The sequence below is a fragment of the Crocodylus siamensis genome, chromosome 3, assembly GCF_052110815.1.
Source record: "Crocodylus siamensis isolate JL-2025a chromosome 3, ASM5211081v1, whole genome shotgun sequence".
Classification (NCBI taxonomy): Eukaryota; Metazoa; Chordata; order Crocodylia; family Crocodylidae; genus Crocodylus; species Crocodylus siamensis.
Genome location: NC_143397.1, coordinates 91428408 through 91448308, shown reverse-complemented (window position 1 = coordinate 91448308; position 19901 = coordinate 91428408). Strand labels below are relative to the sequence as shown.

Sequence of the window (19901 nt, the reverse complement as noted above, 5' to 3'; positions counted from 1 at the left end):
AGTCCAGCAAGATTCTCTCTTAAGTCTAGCAGATACTGACAAGAGGTTCAGCCACTTGCACATCTCTATATTACATAGCATAATTTTTTTCTTTCTAGTTAAACTAAATTTTGATTTTATGACTTCTTTCATTCATATATTATTTCCCTCCTCATCTGTCAACCTTGGGGGAAAAAAGGTCAGTTTAGGCAGCTGTCCATGGTTTTCTTTCAAAGGCATAAGGAACGTAAAATATATAAAAGTATTTCTTTTTCTCCAAATAGGGCTTAAGTTTTCAGCACTGGTCCAGCCGCTTCATGATGCTATAGCAGTACAAAGAGCTGAAAAGCCAGTGTAACCAGCCAGCTGGGACTCCTCTTTTTCAAGGGAAAAATACTCCAAATATCACCAGGGATCCCTTTCATACTCTAAATGACACAGCAGCCCTGGCACCTACACGCAACAGGACTTCACAGAGTCTGCCAGTTATCTCAATCCTACCCATCAAACTTCTTTTTGTCTTGTAATAACATTCTCCTTTCTCAGCTAGAGAAATTATAATCTTTCATTGGAGACAAATGAGCCAACTTTTTTAGTTATATCCCCCTGCAGCAAAAACAACCAGTCATAAGCTTTCCAGGTAGTAGATTATAATTCCTGGAAGAGATGATGATTACAATACAAGAGTGACAATACTTGTACACCCCTTTCAATCTTGATAAACTAAACCCTTATTAGCAAACCTGAGATTAAGATGATGCCAGTCATTGTTTCTACAAGGATAGATAAAATTGTACTGTATCATATGTAACACAGAGTTCTACCATGGAACACTTTTTAAAAAATTGCATGGTCATGTCCCTCAGGTGTTGGAGATCCAAAGCCAAGCCATCTGCTGCACTGCAAACCTGTATTAGTGGAGGCCTCTCCTTTCCCATCATGCAGAAAAATGTTCTCTCTTTGTGACTCCACAGTGGTGTGGGTTAGACTAGTACAGAGGAGTAAGAGCACCACACAGCTAACATGGCTGGTAACTTCATTGTTCTGAGGAGAGACCCAGACAGACTGCAAACTTGGTGCCAGAGGAGGAACAATTACAGCATTTAAAGAAAAAGTATCATATACAACAGCTAGCGAAGATCCTGCATGCATAATATATTTCCTCTGGGTCCTCCTATAAGTGCTCTTCAACTCCAGCATTAATTATTGCTTAAGATCCTGAGCCTGGAAAACGTTTGTGCACTGTAAGTTGCACCACTGAAGCCAATTGTTATGCACTCACAGTGCATAACATTAACCATGTGCGTTAGACTTTGCCTGACAGAGGCATAAATGAGTATTACTATCATAACCAAAAACTCTTTTTGAAAACAACTATTTCAAAACAGCAACTAACTGAAGTAAGGCATGTTCTACCAAACAAGCCAAGTAAAGCAAGTTGCAACGGATCAGCAGAAGGCATTAATTTACAACATTAAAAATTATTTCAGATGCAAACATTATAGTCTTGCTTTAACCTTCTGCAACAGACTATGATGTAGCATGTGCTTTAAAAAAACTACTTCAAGAAGTGTATCTGTAACCTTTAATCCATTTCAAAATGTTATATAATCCTTGACGGTCCCTTTGGGACCCTCTTTTGTACTGCATATCATGATGTTAATATTTGCCTGTTTTAGTTTCGTTTAAAAATTACATATTAAAACAAAGAGTATTGAAAGCAAATTCTATCCTGCAACAAGGTCTTTGTACCACAGGCAAGCTTTACTCTTACTGTGGTCTAATTAAAAATAATAAACATTTTTTTCCCGTAAGACTTTTAACAAAAAGTCCCTACTTGGACTCAGTCTCTTGGCACCTAATGGAAAACTTGAAGGTCTTAAAATAAATAACTTATTAATTACAGTACACCAATTTTTAAAGCCCATATCCTTGCTAACTTCTAACTTTATAGGTAGAACTGGTTCAAATACAAGTTTAAACCTCAGGGGGAAAATCCTTTCATACAGGGATTTTTTTTCCTTTGGAATTGTTATTCAATTCTAATAACAGAGACAAAAACAAAAAAACCACCCTCCCCCCCCGAAGGATTAAGTGGCTTAGAGCCTCTCATTTGGAGGAGTAGAAGAGCAAGTAAAGGCACAATGGAATCTGATGCATGATCCACACAGTTGTGCCTACTGCTACACCACATGTGCATGGTAGGAGGTGTGACTGCACATCAGATCTCCTCATACCTTATTGCTGGTACAGAGGAAGCCTGGGATCAGGCTTCCCCTTCACCAGCAAGTAGCAAGTTCCTCCAGCTGGGAGCCCCATCAGCTGAAGAGGCTCCCAGCTGTGGGGGGGCATCAGGCACTCCTGTGGCTGGAAGCCCTGTCAGCTATTCTGGGTTGCCAGCCATGGGGGTGCATGGTGTGCCCCTGCTGTTGGGAGCCCTGACTGTCTGATCAGGGTTCCCAACCGCAGAAGCACACGATGCAGCCCCCACGGCTGGGACCCATCAGGCCACATGTTCAATCAAAGGCATCATAGAAACCAGCCATAAAGTTATTACACATTTTTGTGGAATATTTTTGTGGCTTATTTCTTGTTTTATGATGCCATTAATTCCTTTAAAATGTGGCTGGGTTACAATTTAAAATGAGATTAACTGGTTAATCATGCTTTAAGTGTAATATATATGGCAAGGGTCTCAGTATCACTGAATGTCAGGTTTAAGGTCAACATAAGGTGTCTTGTAGATCTCAATCCATTTCATAGATACTTACAACCTTAGAAGGAGCTCATCTAGTCTGACTATAGCATAGCACGTCACATCTACCCCTATGTTAACTATGGCCATAATAGTGAATTCTGAAGCTTGAAACCATATGTGAGGAAAGGTTTTTCCCAGGAGAGACAAATGCGTGGCAACTCAGAATTACTGGCTGGTATACAGGGCTTTCCTGCCTCACATTTAGGGTCTGACAGTGTCAGTACTTATGGATGACAGTGCAGGATGATGAACAACTACTACAGATAAGAAGAAAAGTTAAGTTTCCTCCAAGTCTGCCAAAATCCTATATATTTCTGGAATCTGTCTATCCATTCTCACATTGCACAGGGGGCCAATATAAGGTGTCTTGTAGATTTCAATCCATTTCATAGATTCTTATAACCTTAGAAGGGACTATTATGCTTATCTAGTCTGACTATAGCATAGCACGTCACATCAACCCACACTGCAACCCCTTCATCCAGTTCAATAACTTGCAGTTGAACTGAAGCATCTCTCAGGAAGGTATCCAGTCCCAATGCAAAGACCCTCAGTGATGGATAATTTACTGTTTCCTGATCCCAGCAGGTATGCTTTTACATCAGAAATGTTACCTTCATACACAGCACACATGTTGGTAGGCATGAATTATTTTGTCAGAGGGACGTGAGCCCTCCAGCACTGGTCTGAAGTGCCTTTTAGAATTATTTCCATAAGCTGAATATCAGCCAACTGTTTGCTCTTGTAAAAAGCCAAAATCATACTGGGTTGTATTAACGTGTGTCATTACAAATCAAGAGAACTAATTCTTCTATTCTATTCAGCACTGCTGAGGCCTCACCTCAATTACTGTTTCCAGTTTTGGGCCCCATACTTCAAGAAGGATGGCTTTATTGAACACTTGATTTAAAAGAAGTTTTAGTCTTCTGTGTGAAGACCTGTGTGCACAAAGTAGAATTTAGGTGGATAATCAATCAAGAAAGAACCAAAGGGTATTAATCCAGATTTAATCATAGGCCATCCTTCTGGTCTACAAAGATCTCAGCCCATGAACCAAGAGACATTTTTCTTCCAAAACAACCTTTGGATAATACACAACAGCATTCAGGAACATGCCTCTCTGCAGAGAGCCCTAAAAAGCCAACCATGAGATGGGCCTTCTCACTGAGATCTGATATTCTTCTGCAGGCATCATACATCCTGAAAAAAGTTCATTTAATTCATTTTTTTCCTCTATGGATTATGCTAATAACATATGACCCTATAATGCAAACAGCAATTTTCCCATATCACCTAAAGTAATAAAGCTGTAAAAAAGAGAGGTTTCAGACTTCAACATCAAGAAAATAGAAAGACAGAAAGAGAAAGTCATTACACATTCCATACTACTCATTTCCCCTATCCTGAACCAAGCAGCCAGCCAATATTTAAAGCCCCTGCATTGTGACTGATGCTTTGCTGAAGAACTTCAAATATTTAAATGAGTAAGTGAAGCTAAGGCTTAGGCTCTCAGAACAAAGCTAAAGAAAACTGTTTTATCCTGGAGAGTCTGGATGACATTGGCTGAGCTCGTCATGAAGGCCTCTCTCCACTGCTCAACAACTAAGCCATCTTGCTGCATTTAGCACTTTTTTTCTAGACCACCCACTCAGACATGGATACACAAACCACATGTGCTAGGAATGTCTGCACTGCACTGAAATCAAAATCAGCATTACAACCTCATTAATTGCACAGTTTAATGCAACTCGTTTTATCCTTTCAAAACCTTTGATTTCACAGTTTGTATATATTCTCTTTTCTAGCTTTTAGAAACTTAAGGAAGCAGAAGGGAAAAATTTACTGTGGGGAAAGAATGTTTTTGTACATCTCACCTCCCCCTTCTGTGGAGATTGGCTTTATTTCTAGGTCTCAATAAAAACATGTAATTGACAGCTTAACAAACCTACTTTTTCTTGCACTGAACACAGACCTTGAATTTCATTTTCAGCCAGCAGTAAAAAAAGATAATCATTTATGCCACATTCACATAGAAGACAAGGGCATGGCTTATTAATGGAAAGGGCAATTTTATAGCATAGGTTGTACAATGGAACATAGGAAAATGCAGGACACATCACAATATCCAAGGGAGATTTCCAGCTCTAACTACCACCAGTGATAACAAAAATGCATCTTGTGCTGAATTCAGCTGCCAACTCTTACCTTTGCTCAATCTCTGTGATGAAAAAAACAGTGCAAAACTACTGTTAGGTACAGTACCCACACAAATGACAATGAGATGTTAGTGTGTGAAAAAACAGGTAATTCACAATGTTTGTACCTCACTACCATTTACCTCTCAGATCATTAGGTCAACAACTCTGTTCAACTGTGCCAATAATGCACCAAAGTCTCCTTCCTGAATATTACATCAGAATGTCTTGAACTAGATCTCACTGCTTATCGACTAATAGTACTCTATTAATGCAAAGAACTAGATTCAGCCACATTTTTTTTTGAAAACTGAAAAGGCATTGTTGTCATTGTGGTAATATTTCTCCTTCCTGTCTAGTCTCTGTGGCACTTCTTGCTACTCAAGAAAATGCAGGGCTCTTATATGATTGTTTTATGATGTAAATGTGTCTGTTCTCTCATGTTAGCCTTGTAAACTTAGTAGGTCTAGCTGTAGGTAATGCACAGACTAACCCACAAGCACACAAAAAAGCATTTCAGAAATGTGAGTTGTAGTCCCATAATTCATTGGAAACTCTTAATTCTTTCATGCACAAGAGTTAATTTTTTCAGATACAGTATCCTGCTTCAGAAAATGAGCACCCTGATCAATCTTTGCCAAGGAATACAGCAAACAACACGGAACGATCTCCATAGGATAAAAAGTTTCATGATATATAAAATGCACTGCTAAATAATTAAGGAAATTATTGAAGTTCAGAAAAAAAAATCACATGCCTTGCACTTGTTAATCTTCGGAATACATTTCACACTGTTTATTTTTGTACTGCCTGGTTGCTTCTACCATGCTTAAGGGCCTATTAGCATTTCCACCACGAGCAGCTATTTCAGTGTATTGTAGTGCAACTGCCAAAATACATATTTACATTATAGACAGTGGCAGCTTTGTTTTTCTGATTTAAAATGTGCTCTCTCAAGGTCACCTAACTGCAGAGCTTACAGGGCAGCTACAATCAACTGAGTGAAAAACAGAATTGTAAGTAGTGTCTAAATAGACTCCAAAGTAGCACCAAACCGTGGAAATCAACTGGAAATGTGTACACACAAAAATAAAGGCACTCATATAGAATGAAATAAAAGCTTACTGAAAGATACAACACATGCACTTAAAATGCAAGCAAGTGGTTGAAGACGGTAAGTAACATACACAGAACAAAGTAGTACAGCATGAGAGCAAATTAAACGTGCTACTCCAGACACTGTTGTGATGGTTAGATAAGACACGTAACTAAATGGGACAGGTTCCTCTATAGACATCTTACCATTTTCCTATCAGTTCTGCAAGCTGTAGTGTAACAGGGTTTGAAAGTTATGAGATATTTCAAGACGCCAAAACACTCTAACACAGCTCTGAAGAAATTCAGCAAATCATTACATTTTTCACTGACCTGAAATGGACTATGTTACACACTTATAGTTCATTGGAAAAATTAAAGTGTATTTTAAGTTTTTCTCTTTTTAAAATATTAATAAAATTGTCTCAAGTCTCTCTAACCACAGGTATTTTATGTGCTGTCCTTCAAATTAAAAAAAAATTATAGATTTAGCTCTGAACAATATGTATCAATACAAAGTTTAATAGTCGTATTACTGAAACACTTCCTTCATTTGAAAGCCTGCATAACATAACACAAATTTAAGTTTTTCATGTGTTCTTCTTGGGAATCTCTCATCAATTATTTTTACTTTTTCCTCCCCTCATCTTCTTTACCACAGCTTTTGCTACCACACTGAGGTCTATTTTCTAAGGAATTGCCCCTTTTGGTTAACATGAATTAAGTTACCATTTTAATTCAGATGAGGCTCAACTTTATTACTTTTATATATCTAATTCCTGAGGTGAACAGTCAGTTACTGGCAAGAATAAAGTTGTCTTTTCCATCAGATACAATTGCTGCTCTTCAAGTACAGCAAGCAACCAATGCTAGAAAAGAAATTTGTAAATATTGCTAACCTTTGTCTGGTTCACTTAATCCATTATCCAAATTCACTCTGTTAAGTTTGTTTTAAGTAGTTTGACACTAAATAAAACTACAAACCATTTCTTTGCTTACATTTTAAAGCTAATGTTGTTGTTGTAAGATTGAACATATGCTAAAACACTTTTATTAGTGCCAAAGATGAATGTTCGTAACTGTGGTGGATTTGAGCAGGTTATTTTACTATTTGTTTTTCTTTTCAGAAAAATATGACTATTTGAAATTGATTGAAAAAGGATTTATTTTGTTTCTGCATACAAAATTAGATGAAAATAGCTAATGTAAAACTTTTTGTAAACAAGACCAACACTTAGTGACAACGATTCTATCAGAATTTTGTGGAAAACTCACTTTAACAGACAAACTTCAGGCTACTTATTTCCTCCCTCTTCCAATCTTACCACATTAAAGAATTAAGTTTGTATTGAAGCATTATTAAGCTTCTCCATGAAATTCAGAGGTAATGTTTATATTGGAACTGCAGTAGCCTCCCTTTCATAAGGACTTTCCTACTTCTGGACCTATAATAGAGGTTGGCTGGAATTTCTGTGGATAAAATGACTTCTGTCATCAGTTATATATAACAATGGAAATATCTCATTTGTACTAGAAGATATTGTGGGCTTACTTCCCATCCTGAAACCCAAGAGTTTTTACCACAAAATTTAGTTAGAAAAGTCAAAATGGACTAAACTTCACATATATCTGACAGAACTAAAAGGTAGCCAGTTGAATGTGTGCTACTAATTCAAAGACCTTTAAGATTGCTTCTTTTCAATTTCCAAACATTTTCATATAAAAATGTTGACAAAAAAATTGCTTACTCCTCCCACATGCACCCCCCCCAACATCATCTGTCTGATGTCAAAAGTGATTTTTAAAGACCTTCCTCTCTCTCTTGCCTCCCTCACTCCCAACAATTGCACATTGAGACGTGGACTTAAAAAACAACATAACTCTTCAAGTATGTTTCATGCCAATCATCAATAAGAGTCATAACATTACTAAAAAAAGTACACTTGTCTTTTTGGAAGCCTGAGGAGGACTTTCCTTGGAGTATGGACAAAGAACCATTAAAAAAAAAGAAAGAGAATTCTTTGGACTTAAAGAAACAGTTGAGAATTCACATTTGAACATGAAGAACTAACCCTAGTAGGAATCCATTTTCACAGTACTGCATAAAGTCATGTGCATGAAACAAAAAAACTTACAGATATTACTGTTGATCAGCTCTATACATATAAACTAAAGCTGGCATGTAAGAACTGGAAATATACTGGCCTCTCTGCTGACAATTTTGTTAAGGCTGACAAATTTGAATAAACCTTTGGATCCAGAAGTATTTCTTAACTGTAATCTCTTGTCATCAGGACTGAGGGCTTAATAAAAAGGTAATGATTTCATTGTGAAATCATTAACCTCTTGAAAGCACCGATGGCAAAATATGTATGTATGCTCTTATTTGCACTTGTATGAAAAAGTTTTCTAATTTTAAGGAAGCGTAGATAAGAGTAAAAGAACACTGGTTTTCACAGACAAGAAATCCTTCTGGAAATGCAAGCTAGATTTTGAACAGGTACTGAAATTTGGAAACTATAGAACACAATATATATTATATATTCCAACATGTCACTGTATAACAACAAAGATTTTTTTTTTTTCAAAGAAAGGAATTTATCAGATGTAAAAAAACCAAAAAACAAAAACATGTCTAAGTAGACCATATACTGTATGAACAATAAAAATGTGATGCCAATAGTTTTATGGTAAAGATGAGTCACACACCAGCAGCAGAAGCGTGTTGAAACTTGTAGTAATAAATAGCTCCAAATTAAGAATTTTCTACAACATTTCCTTAGAAAATAGGACCAGTATTCCTCCTTTTATGGTGATCCTGTAGAACGCCTTCACTTTCATATATATATATCTAATATTATAACATTAAAACAGACACAAGAATGTTGATGACAAACAATGTTGGATTCAGGACAGCAGAAAGTAATACTTTTTTGTTAAAAATCCTACTGGTTTATTGACTAAGGCTAGACAGCAAATCATATGATCCTATTTGGTGCATTTTCTACCATGGTCCAAGACCAATAAATGGAGAGCGCTAAGAACCTGTGGTCTAACCCACCGTGGCAGACTGGAAACAAAAAATAGGGCCACTTTTTGGTCCCCCACTTTGTACCTTGCTTCCTGGAACTGCAGAAGTGGAAACAAGACTACAGCGTTTTAAGTGACTAGAGAAAGTCAGCAATAAGTGGCATTTTAATATGAATAAGGTTACTAGGCTTGTGATGGTGCTGCATCAAAGGAGCATACATAGACCCGAGTACTTGTAGCATCTGGTAGTGTCATTCCCTCAATGATTTTAGAATATATGTATGCAATAATAAATAGATCAGTTATGTAATAAGGCAGTGTGTTGAACATGCATTCGTCTTGTGGACTTGAACACCACAGAGAGAGATACATGATACCATACACATTCATTAAGAATAAGGTTTTGTTTTGTTTTGTTTTTCAAGGCTATCCAGGCTAACTCTTCCAGAGCATTTCCTTGGTGAGAAGATCCTCTGAGTCTTGTCACTTTTCCTCTCCTTTATCAAGAGATGATGACTGGCTTTAAAGAAAAATAAAGCTGAAGAGGGCTGGTACATTTTTTTCTCATTTTGGTTGCATCATTCTGAATGTTTTATTTAAAAAAACAAACAATATTTTTTGATGCAGCCAGATGCTGTATCCTCAAGATGTCCCAGAGGTTTCCAGGTAACTCTGTAGTTTACGGACTGTGGTTTTGTCCAGCGAGCAAAGGTCAAAGTCAAAGGTTGTGTTTGTGATATGAAAATGGCCAGTTTCTTCTATAAGGTTTACAATCTGAGACGGGGAAAAAAAGGAGGGAAAACAATTCTGTTAAAAGCTGTTTCATGCTTTTAAAATGTATTATGTAACCAAATGCTCCTCCCAAATAAACTAGGTATTACCACATAAAGACTACGAAGAAGTCAATTTGCATCATCTTTCTCAGGTGGAACAAAATCCGGAACTTTTATCCCCTTCCTGAGTCTCTTGAAGTTTTGATAACATAGATTCTTGGTCCAAACTGGACCTGCTTATATTTTCAGAATGGGACCAGTAAGAGTGTTGAAAACTAAGCTCCAAATCTAGCTTTGGCTCATCTCCAATTAAATTTTGTGCCTTCTAGCCACAACTAGCAATGAGGGAATCATTTTTAAAAAAATGTTTGGAGTCCTGTATAAATTACTAATTTTAAAAGCTCTTTTGGAAGCACAGAGGGATTTTTTTTCCAGTGCATTTATTAGGGCCATAGATGGTGAGCTTATCGTTATAGGAAGTGACAGGTATTAAACCAACTGGAACTACACAGATTTGCTGCAAGTTTTTATTTATGAGGAAAAATGGAGAGTAGTATTCACAAGAGAAATGCAGAACAAGGGCAAAGAAAAAATAGCAAAAAAAAGTTAAGGGCCTACCTACACTACACTATAGCCTTCAAAAAACGTAATGCAGCTGCAGTTTGGTGCATAATCAGCACTGCTCTCACTGTTCGGTCTTGGGCACACTTATTGTCATGAACCCAGCATGACTCTCATGGCAGGATTTTTTCAGCATCTGATGTGTGCAGACTGGGAGCTGGTGAAGGGGTAGGCTCTGTGGCAGCACTCCTGGGCACATCTCAGCATGGACTGATTTGGTCTGCTTGGCTGAGTTTTGTGCTGGTGCAGCTACACTGTAAATGGTACCCATCCCATCCCATCCCTTCCCATCCCAAAACACTTGGGTATCTCCACACTAAAAACACAGCCTGCACTACAGCCATACCTTCCATTCCTAAAGAATGAAATGACTGCGTGGTAATTAACTGTGGTATGGATTTTCCTGATGAATGCAAGCAAAATTGTCACAAAAAGAAAAAAAATATTATGGCAACATTGTTGAGGTCATAAGTCTCGTCAATCCAGGAGCATTGTAAATAGCTTCCCCTCCCCCGTCTTTTTGGAAGCTTTTTTATGATGTAAGGAGGGAAAAAAGAAATAAGACTATGTATATTTCTCTCTCAAATGGAAGAGAAAACACAACCCATGTGTTTAATATGATATAAAAGGTTTTGCTTAAACATCTACAACTACACTTGAAACTTCTTGGCAAGGTATGTAACAACTCTACAAATCCGACTGACAGATGTTATATGAGTGAGGAAATTTCAAAAGGAACAGTGTAAACAACAAAAAGGCAAACAAACTCCACATTCGATGTACAAAAAATATTTGAGACTTTACCCATATCTGCATTTTGAGTAAATGGTGTAAGGTGTTGTTTGTGGGGGGTTTTGGCTGGGGGGAAATGGAAGGGGAGGGTTGGGGTTTTTTTTGTGTTTTTACACAATGGACAATTTTTCAGAAGATTTATTTAAATTCTGAATGGGTCTCAAGTTTTTGATTTAAACATGATTTTTTTAGACTGAACTCTTAAGGAAATGGACTGAGATTTTCATGTGTGTTTATATGGCACATAGTGAGACTGATAAATAATAGGAACTAGGGATATTGCTGTAATAACAATAATAATAATAAACATTTGATTTTTGAGTGCAGTTTTCATCTTGATTCAGTAGTACTTGATGCAAGATTCAGTTAGGTTATTCTTTCTGAATGTTACATAACTGCTATTAAAATTGTTCAAACAAACATATATCAGTTCAACACAACTTTGCATGTGTGGATATTTTGCTGTCATGTACTACAGTGGGTTGCCACATGGTGATGAATGTACAGAAAGATCTATAACCATCCGTTCTTTTTCAGTATGAACATTTTGTTTCCACCACTGAAGGTAACCATTTTCCCCATGACCCTCACATTCGTTTTGTTCCATTAAGACTCTTATCCCGCATCTTTTACCCACACAGAACACCCAATATGTCCATGAGTGTTTTGCCAGGACTAGGCCACAGGGATATCATCTGATTCCTGATCTCTGTAACACAAACAAGTAGAACTTCAACTAAAGTATTATAGATTTTGAACATTTTAAACCAAAGCTGGCTGGGATTTGAGACTGCATTTTTCAGAAGGTTGAACCAATTCATTCATATCTTTATATATATAAAAATAGTATTATAATATATTCAAAACATCCAATGATTATATTTAAACTGTAGATTGTGTTCCCCAACATGAGAACAAAAATCCATCCAATTTGTTCCAATATAGCTTGAAATGGCAAAATTGATACATATATAATAACTAAAGAGTAAAACAATTAACTTATTAAAATGTACAGCTGTATTTATGTCAAGTCTTGTCTAATTCCACCCTCATTTTATTCTTTCTATGGAGGGTTCTTCCAGCCTATACTAAGTGAAAAACATATTACTCTGACACCAAATTAAATAATGTAAGGTACAGTCAGGTCAGAAACTGCATAGCCTGGACGACTAGATATCACATCATAGTAGTAAGATAAAAAAGCAGAGGGGAAAACCTCTCTCAAATTTTAAACCCCTCTATCTAAACACATCTATTCTTTTCACCAGGGAAAATGACAGCAGCAGCAGCAACAACAACAAAAATAAAATCAAATTGGGTTTCAATCAGTCCAGAATTCTCAATACTGATATTCCAAATTTAGACACTTCCTAGAATTGATTCTGTTTCTATCTGTGCTTCATTTAAATCTGTGCTCCTTGGTTTTAATATTTTTCACCTTGATATTTAATCTGAGAACATCTGTTCCATTTTTCCACTTGAACTTGAGAGCAAAATAAAATGATGATACAAAAACTAGGGGTGTGCAAAATGGGCCGTATTCGATTTGGATTTGGCCCGAATTGGGGACAGTGATTTGATTTGTTGATTCAGATCACTGTCCCAATTTGATTCAGCGGAATCCAAATCTGATGATTCAATGCTGATTCAGAGTATCCGCAATTTGGCCAGAGACACAGCTTTAAGTGTTTTTTCTACATACTTTGAGGTACCAGGTGTGGGTCATGAACAGTATGATGCTGGAGGAGCATGGGGGCGGGGTGGTGAACCTAGAAGTGGACCGGAAGTACTTCCGGGTCCACTGCCGAGCACGTGGGGGGTCCCCTGTGCATCCCTGGCTTGGCAATCAGCTGTGGGGGACCCCAGGTGCCCCCCAGACCCAGGAGGCACCAGTCACCGAGTTGGGGGGGTATGGGGGACCCCCCCCATGTGCTCCCTGGTGAACCCAGAAATGGACCAAGTGTTTCTGGTCCACTTCCAGGTTTGCTGCTGAGTGTGCTGGGGACCCCACTGTGCTCCTGTGGAATGCTCCGTCCACCCCACCATCTCAGCATTCATGAGCCGCTTGGTACCTTGAGATCTGTAGAAAAAAACAATTGATTTGGAGCGATTAAAGGGTCTCCTGATTTGATTCTGATTTGGCAATTCACTCACCAAATTGGGCCGAATCTCTGCCAAATCAAATCAGCAACTGAAGCTTTGCACAGCCCCAATAAAAACTGTTAGTTATCAGCCAACAAGCAATAGTGATATGTAGAATTATACTGTTCTCTCCTTTAGATAAAATCTTTGGTCCTGTCTCATGGCAGAACGTTGGGAATAAAACTAGCTCCTTTTGCAAAGTTAGGAATGCAATTCCAGTCATTATCTCCAATTATACACCGTGATAACTAAGTATCTGGGAATCAAGTTCATGTAAGTTATGGAAGGCAACGGATTGCCCACCAATGAAGAAGACTGTTTAATATGCTTCTCTGTGATATACTACTATCCTTCACTAACTCCTCCAACAATACACTTGGTTTTAGTAATACAAGACCATTTAAAAGTGTTAACAGATGCATTTTTAAGCAACACAGTATATGTCAAACCAATAGATGAAAGCTCTTTTATTGATCAGTATCTACTTGAGGCTTTTTAAGCTCTAGATTAAAAGCAATATAAACATTTAAAAATGATCCTTCATCCTGGCCTCCAGAAATACAGCCACAGCGTCAAGGACACCTGATAAACTGGAGTGAAATGAACCCCAAAACTCTTAATGGATGTACAAAAATATATCACATTAAACTCGGATGACACAATTAAAAGCTTCTAAAATGTTGGAGTTCCTGACAGCCTGCCAACAGGAGTAGTATACCTGACTTATAATATTAGCACACACATTCTTACTCTATTCAAAAATACTTGAAAAATAATAAAGGTTTAGATTCCCAGGAAGGCTGACAGTTATGTTAAAAACATAACATTAAAATGTTTTTTTCTGAGTGTCCAGGCAGCAAGATCCAAAAATATACCATTTGCTCCTGCTGGAAAAAACTTTGCTTTTCTGCTTTAATGTATGATTCTGTTTACATAATGTCACTGCAGCTCAGTTTCATCACCATCCATTATGCTGCAACAATGCATCTGTCTTTAAACAAGAAAATGAGAGAGAGAGAGAGCAAGAGGGCGAGACAGCGAGCGAGCAACAGAGTGAGCAAGCAACAGAGAACGAGTAAGTCACAGAAAGACAGACAGTGAGTGCAGAAGTGCATGCGCATGCTTCTGAAGTGCAAAGAATGGCAAACTCATTTTTCAACTTATGGAGGGTTTTTAAGCCATTTGATAGTTCCCAGATTTGCAAACCTCCACTTTAAAGGAAATTTTCAAAATTTGATGGTCTCTTGAAGCTAAGTACCCTCAACGTACATGTAAATTAGCTAGGTGAACAGCCTAACCTCCAGAGGCACTATACACCTGCATCTTACAGAGGTCTTACCTGTGCTCAGTGTTTTGGAAAGAATTAACATTGACTTAAACGAAGTTATGACAATTCATACAAGCTGAGGACATATCTAAATACATGCAGTCGATTTCTACAAAAACACTGACCAACTTTCATGGGGATCAAGATTTCACTATGGTGCCTATATATGGATTTAGGATCCTAACTATGGGAGCCAAATCAGCACACACTGGCCAAGCAGCACAGCTGAGTATTGTAAATGGTCTGTTTCATCTGCACTGCACTATAGTATAATTCCCAGTCTCTTCTTTTTATAAAAAGACTAACGTAGGAAATGGGGAAGGTGCATTTTAAAATGCAACACTTATAATAATCTCTAACTCATTCCAGCTAATGCTGGCCCTTTCTCCATATCAAAACTACTCAATCCATTCTCAAATGCTCAGTTCTTGGCCAAATTCTCCCTCCTCCCTCCCCCCTCCCCAGTATACTTTCCTCTCCCAGAGTTCATTTATATGGACCTTTAAGTACCCCTTTTACACTAATGTTATTCAAATACATATCTTAACATCTGTAGTATAATATTACACTCTCCTTCACCTGTCTATTGTTTGCAGGCTTCCTTTAAGCTAAACTTCAAGAGAAATGCTTCTCTTGAGGGGGGAAAAGTGGCGTCTTCAAACAGCTACTTTTTTCCTATTTTTCTCTTCAGCTGACAACCCATTTTGCTGTCACTGTCTGTAGATGTCATAAGAACCAAGACTGTTCAAAAAAACAAAAGAAACCTCTTTCCTCTTCTTTTTACATCTCTTACCAGTTGTGCACTACTGCCTATAAGTGCCACTACCTCAATTTAATTTCAGGCCTGCTAAAACCCTACATAAATGCTTCTGAATGTTTTTAGACTCAAGGCACCCCTTGGAAAGTGCCAGCTCTTATTTTTCACTTTTTTTGACTACAGAAGAGTAATAGAGCAGTGTTTCTGTTAAAAGAACTCAGAAGGACCACAACTACAGATTTCTATGTGAAATCTCTAGGCTTGTCTTGTGAATCATGTTTGTAAACTTACCAGTTCTAATGTTGTGTGCCACCCTGTGGCACCCTTGAAAGGATCTCAAGGGACCACAGGGTGCTGTGGACCCTGGTGGAGAGCCACTGTCCCAAACTAAGCCTTTATGTCTTTTTCCAAGTCTCTTTGCTATGAACTCCTGAAGTTCCTGTTCTGCATGTGGATCATATACAGAATACTGTTCCCTACTACAGCATATCACAATGGGACCATGGAACCTGCATCTTCCTTTAGTTCATTGGATCTGTTTCATGTTCCAAATCAGTGGCACCCCCTGAGAGTGCTGGTACACCCCCTGACAGGCCATGCTCCCCGCTTAGGCAACGGGCAGGCAGGAGCGCCAGTGCTCCCCCTGAAAGCACCAGCTGGGAAGTGGGAGTGCCAGCTGCCATGCCACGGCCACTTCCGGGAGTGGTGCAGCCACATACCTGCCAGCACAATCGGCTATGGGGGGACACCCCCAGTCACTGACTGGTTGCTGGGAGGGCATGACTAAGGTGGCACCAGTCACCAGATAAAATGTTCCAGATAAAATCCATCTTCATTTGTAAAGTCATGGCCAGATTTCCTCCTTCCTCTTACACTCATTCCTTTTCACTATTTCATCACTGTTACTTTTCTCTTATGTAGTCCCTGACATATTTAATAGCATTCCTGAATCTCAACACTTTACAGCCATTTAATAGGGCTGTGCAAAGCTTCGGATGCTGATTTGATTCAGAGGAGATTCAGCCTGATCAATTAAAAGGCCCAAATTGTTTCGAAGCTCTCCAAGTTGATTCAGAAAAAGATTTGGAGAGCTTTGGCAATTTGGGCAGTCCCTGCCTGCTGCAGCAGAGAGGTGGACCTGGACTCCATGCTGGTAAGTAGGTTGCAGGGAAGGAGGGGGCTGGAGAAGGGGACCGTGGGGGAGGGCCCACAAGGCCCCATCCCCTGCCTGCTGGCTCAGCCCCACTCCAAGCACCCCCCAACCTCCATCCACTCCCCCAGCACCCCCATGGCTGCCCCACCCACCCCAGCTCCCGGCTCTTTTAAAAAAAGCCCTCACGTACCAGGTGCTGCCAGGTGGGGGGGGGGCAATCTCCACTGTCCCCCACTGCCCCATGCCATGTGGGGGGCCTTGCCACAAACCCCTCAACCCCCACCCACTTTCCCAGCCCCTTCCCATGGCTACCCTGCCCACCCCAGCTCCAGCACTTTAAGGAAAAAAAACAAAAGAACCCCCCAGACTCACCTGCTTCTGCACTGGCCTTGGGGCTTCTGAGGGCTTGTGGAAGAGCCTCCCATGCAATGCAGTGCAGTGTGGATTGCCTGCCCCCCGCCAACCAGGCAGGAGCTGGTGAGTCAGGACTTTTTGTTTGTTTGTTTTTTGGGTTTTTTTTTAAAAAGGCCAGAAGCTGGGACTCATGGGGCAGCCATGGGGGGGCGCTGAGGGGGGTTGGGAGGCTCATGGCAGAGCCCCCCATGTGGTGTGGCAGTAAGGGGCAGCAGGGATTCCCCACCCCCGGGCAGCACCTGGTAAGTAGGGGCTTTTTTTTTTTTTCAAAGAGCTGGGAGCTGGGGCAGGTGGGGCAACCATTGCCGCGGCCGGGAGATGGGGCCTGTGTGATTTGGAGATTCAGCCAATTTGGCAGCAGCTGAACCTCCAAATCAGATTTGGCCAAATTGATTCGGGATAGTGATTCGAATCACTGAATCCGAAGCAAATACTAGCCGCTTCACACAGGCCTACCATTTAAATCTCTTTCCCCCATGCATATGCCACTTAATTCCTTTCTTCCACTGTTCTTGTTTGAAGATAGCATGTAATGACAAATAGTGTGGGCCTTAAAGATGGAAAAAACAACTGGTATTACCTTGTACTATGATGTGATGTGATGTGATGTGAGAGTTAACTCTTTTTTATCATATACATTTCTGTGACTCGGCAAAGTCATATGTACTAATAAGTTGAAATACATAAAATAATAAGCTATTGAAGGCATCTTCCAAAATGAGTTCCCAAGATTTTCTTCACATTTTAACTCACAACTTCCATCTAGCTGGTACCTATTCTTTGCTAGGTCAAGCAAGTCCTTCTAGGTTTAGGACTTGTCTATATGGAGGAGCTGATGTAGAATAAAGCTAAACTAGGACATGAAACTACATTTTTCATTAATTTAATTCCAAACTAGCAAAAACTGCCTTTGCATTTAGCACATACTAGGACAGCCCACAATGAGGAACTAGTGCAGATAGTTTTTATAGTTTTCTATAAAAATTACACCCTAACTTGCCCATACAAAAAAACCCTTGCACTCCCCTACCACGTTTTGTGGTGAGAAATGCTTCTTTAATTGGTGACCAACTGAGGACAAATTTTGGAAACAACAGTATGTTACATAAAACACTGTGAACCTGCTCAAGAATATATTTAAAGATTATATTATGTAGAGTTATGTACCGGGTTCCTGTTTAATTAAACACATTCAATTGTGTAGTCTTTTGCTATAGCTTTTATTATAGTGAGCTTCCACTACTTTCTGATCGTAAGTTTTGTTTTGTGACTAGCTAATGGATTCAAGCTGAAAGTCTACAGAATGTTTTAGTATTGCACAGACTTAAGCATTCAGAAATTTACTGAGGTGTTAAAAATCTCTATTTATAAAGTCTGACCGTGATATCTAATTGCTGTCAATGCAATAAAACCATCTGTGCTACAATTACTTCTGCTTTGCTAATAATGTGAGTTGTTTTATCTCTACCATTTGTAATCCAATAATACCTGACAATGCCAAGATCCCTGAATGCAAAATGTCAAAATATAATGCTTTTTTTTTTTTAAATATAGAGGACTTGAAGCTCATAGTTCCAACCATTCCAAGCTTACACTAAAGTAATAAATTACTTCATTAGGAAGAATACAAAGTTACTGTGTTTTATAATAAAAGTGTTCCATATTTGGAAACGTGTTCCATATTTGGAAACAGCACCTAACTGTTTTTGACCAACACTCTAGTCCTAAAAAAACACATAACAAAATTCCCAACAAACAGTACAACATCTGTACTTTTCTTCCATCCCACAGACCTTACTTTAGTGGCCTGTTTTCATTATTACCGATTCAGCAGTTTGAAAATGCATTGATCAATACTGTGAACCAGTAATAGAATTTAGTTTAAATGCGTACTATTTCTACCTCTGCAAATTAACCTGGAAAGCAGAAAGGGATGAATTTCAGTTCCAATGTATGATCCCATAAGAAAACAAAATAAGCAATTTGTGTCACATAGTTCTTTGGGTCATACTGAAATTCTTACTCTTGGGCCATACTGAAATTCCCAGACCTGAAAGCTATGAAATCAGATTATAAAGCTTTAGGCTGAAGGAAGAAGAACATATTTGGTCTCCTGACTTTGAGCACACTAAAGCTAAAAACAGATGTCAGGTTTATCTCAGGTCTGACTGTCCTAGACGTCTAACTTACTTCAAAATAGGCAAGAGACAGCCGTTTACATATGCAGCTTGAATAATAATTCATTCAAATTAGCCCCAAATAGGGAGAGGGGCAGGGAAGGGGGTGTTCTATCATGGGACTTCACAGGTAGTTAAAGTGGGAGAATGGGCCTGTAGTAGGATCCCAGAATAATAAAAGGCTTTGTCCCAGGAGAAATCCTACTTCTGTTTTTAGCCTATGATATTGCAAGAGAGTGCTCCTCACCTGCTGTAGTACATGTCTTTCTCTCAATGTCATCAATCTTCTGTGGAGTTCTACTAGTTCATCAAGATATGCCTGGAAATGAACCCCCAACAAACAAAGAACTTATTAAGTATACAGTACAGCTGTATATTTTAAAAGCCTCCATCCAGACTTTGTTCAAAGGATTACAAGTACCAATTTCTACTTGAGCTTTCTTACCAAATGGGTTTAGCTTACCTCAAACTAACAAGTCAGAATGTGGTCCAAGCCATCACACATTAAACTTCTGTTACGTCACAGAATAAATTTAAATTTACCGCTAAAGTATTTAGATCTCTAACATAATTTCTATTTTTTTCAGTTGTCAAAAAAAGTTTTCAGAAAGACCCATGTATTCTTCATTATAATGAAAACAGGCATTTCTCAGCTGTCAGGTTCCAAAGAGCAAATGGAATAGTTAGA

The 19901-nt window shown here is 38.8% G+C and overlaps 1 protein-coding gene across 11 annotated transcripts in view; it reads right to left on the bottom strand.

Moving 5' to 3' along the window:
- Nucleotides 1-6399: 6399 nt before the first annotated feature.
- Nucleotides 6400-19901, bottom strand: part of MLLT3 (MLLT3 super elongation complex subunit) — a 221933-nt gene continuing 208431 nt past the window's right edge. For 5 of the 11 annotated variants that reach the window (XM_090038797.1, XM_090038795.1, XM_090038802.1 and 2 more), the window contains 2 exons: nucleotides 19461-19532; nucleotides 6409-9831 (listed from right to left, as the gene is read on the bottom strand). In XM_090038797.1, the coding sequence (XP_089894923.1) occupies nucleotides 9700-9831; nucleotides 19461-19532 (204 nt within the window). In that variant the 3' untranslated portion in view covers nucleotides 6409-9699. Of the gene's footprint in view, nucleotides 11953-19460; nucleotides 19533-19901 lie in introns of all 11 variants that reach the window. The other 6 variants (XM_090038799.1, XM_090038798.1, XR_016441276.1 and 3 more) reach the window with 5 other exon arrangements.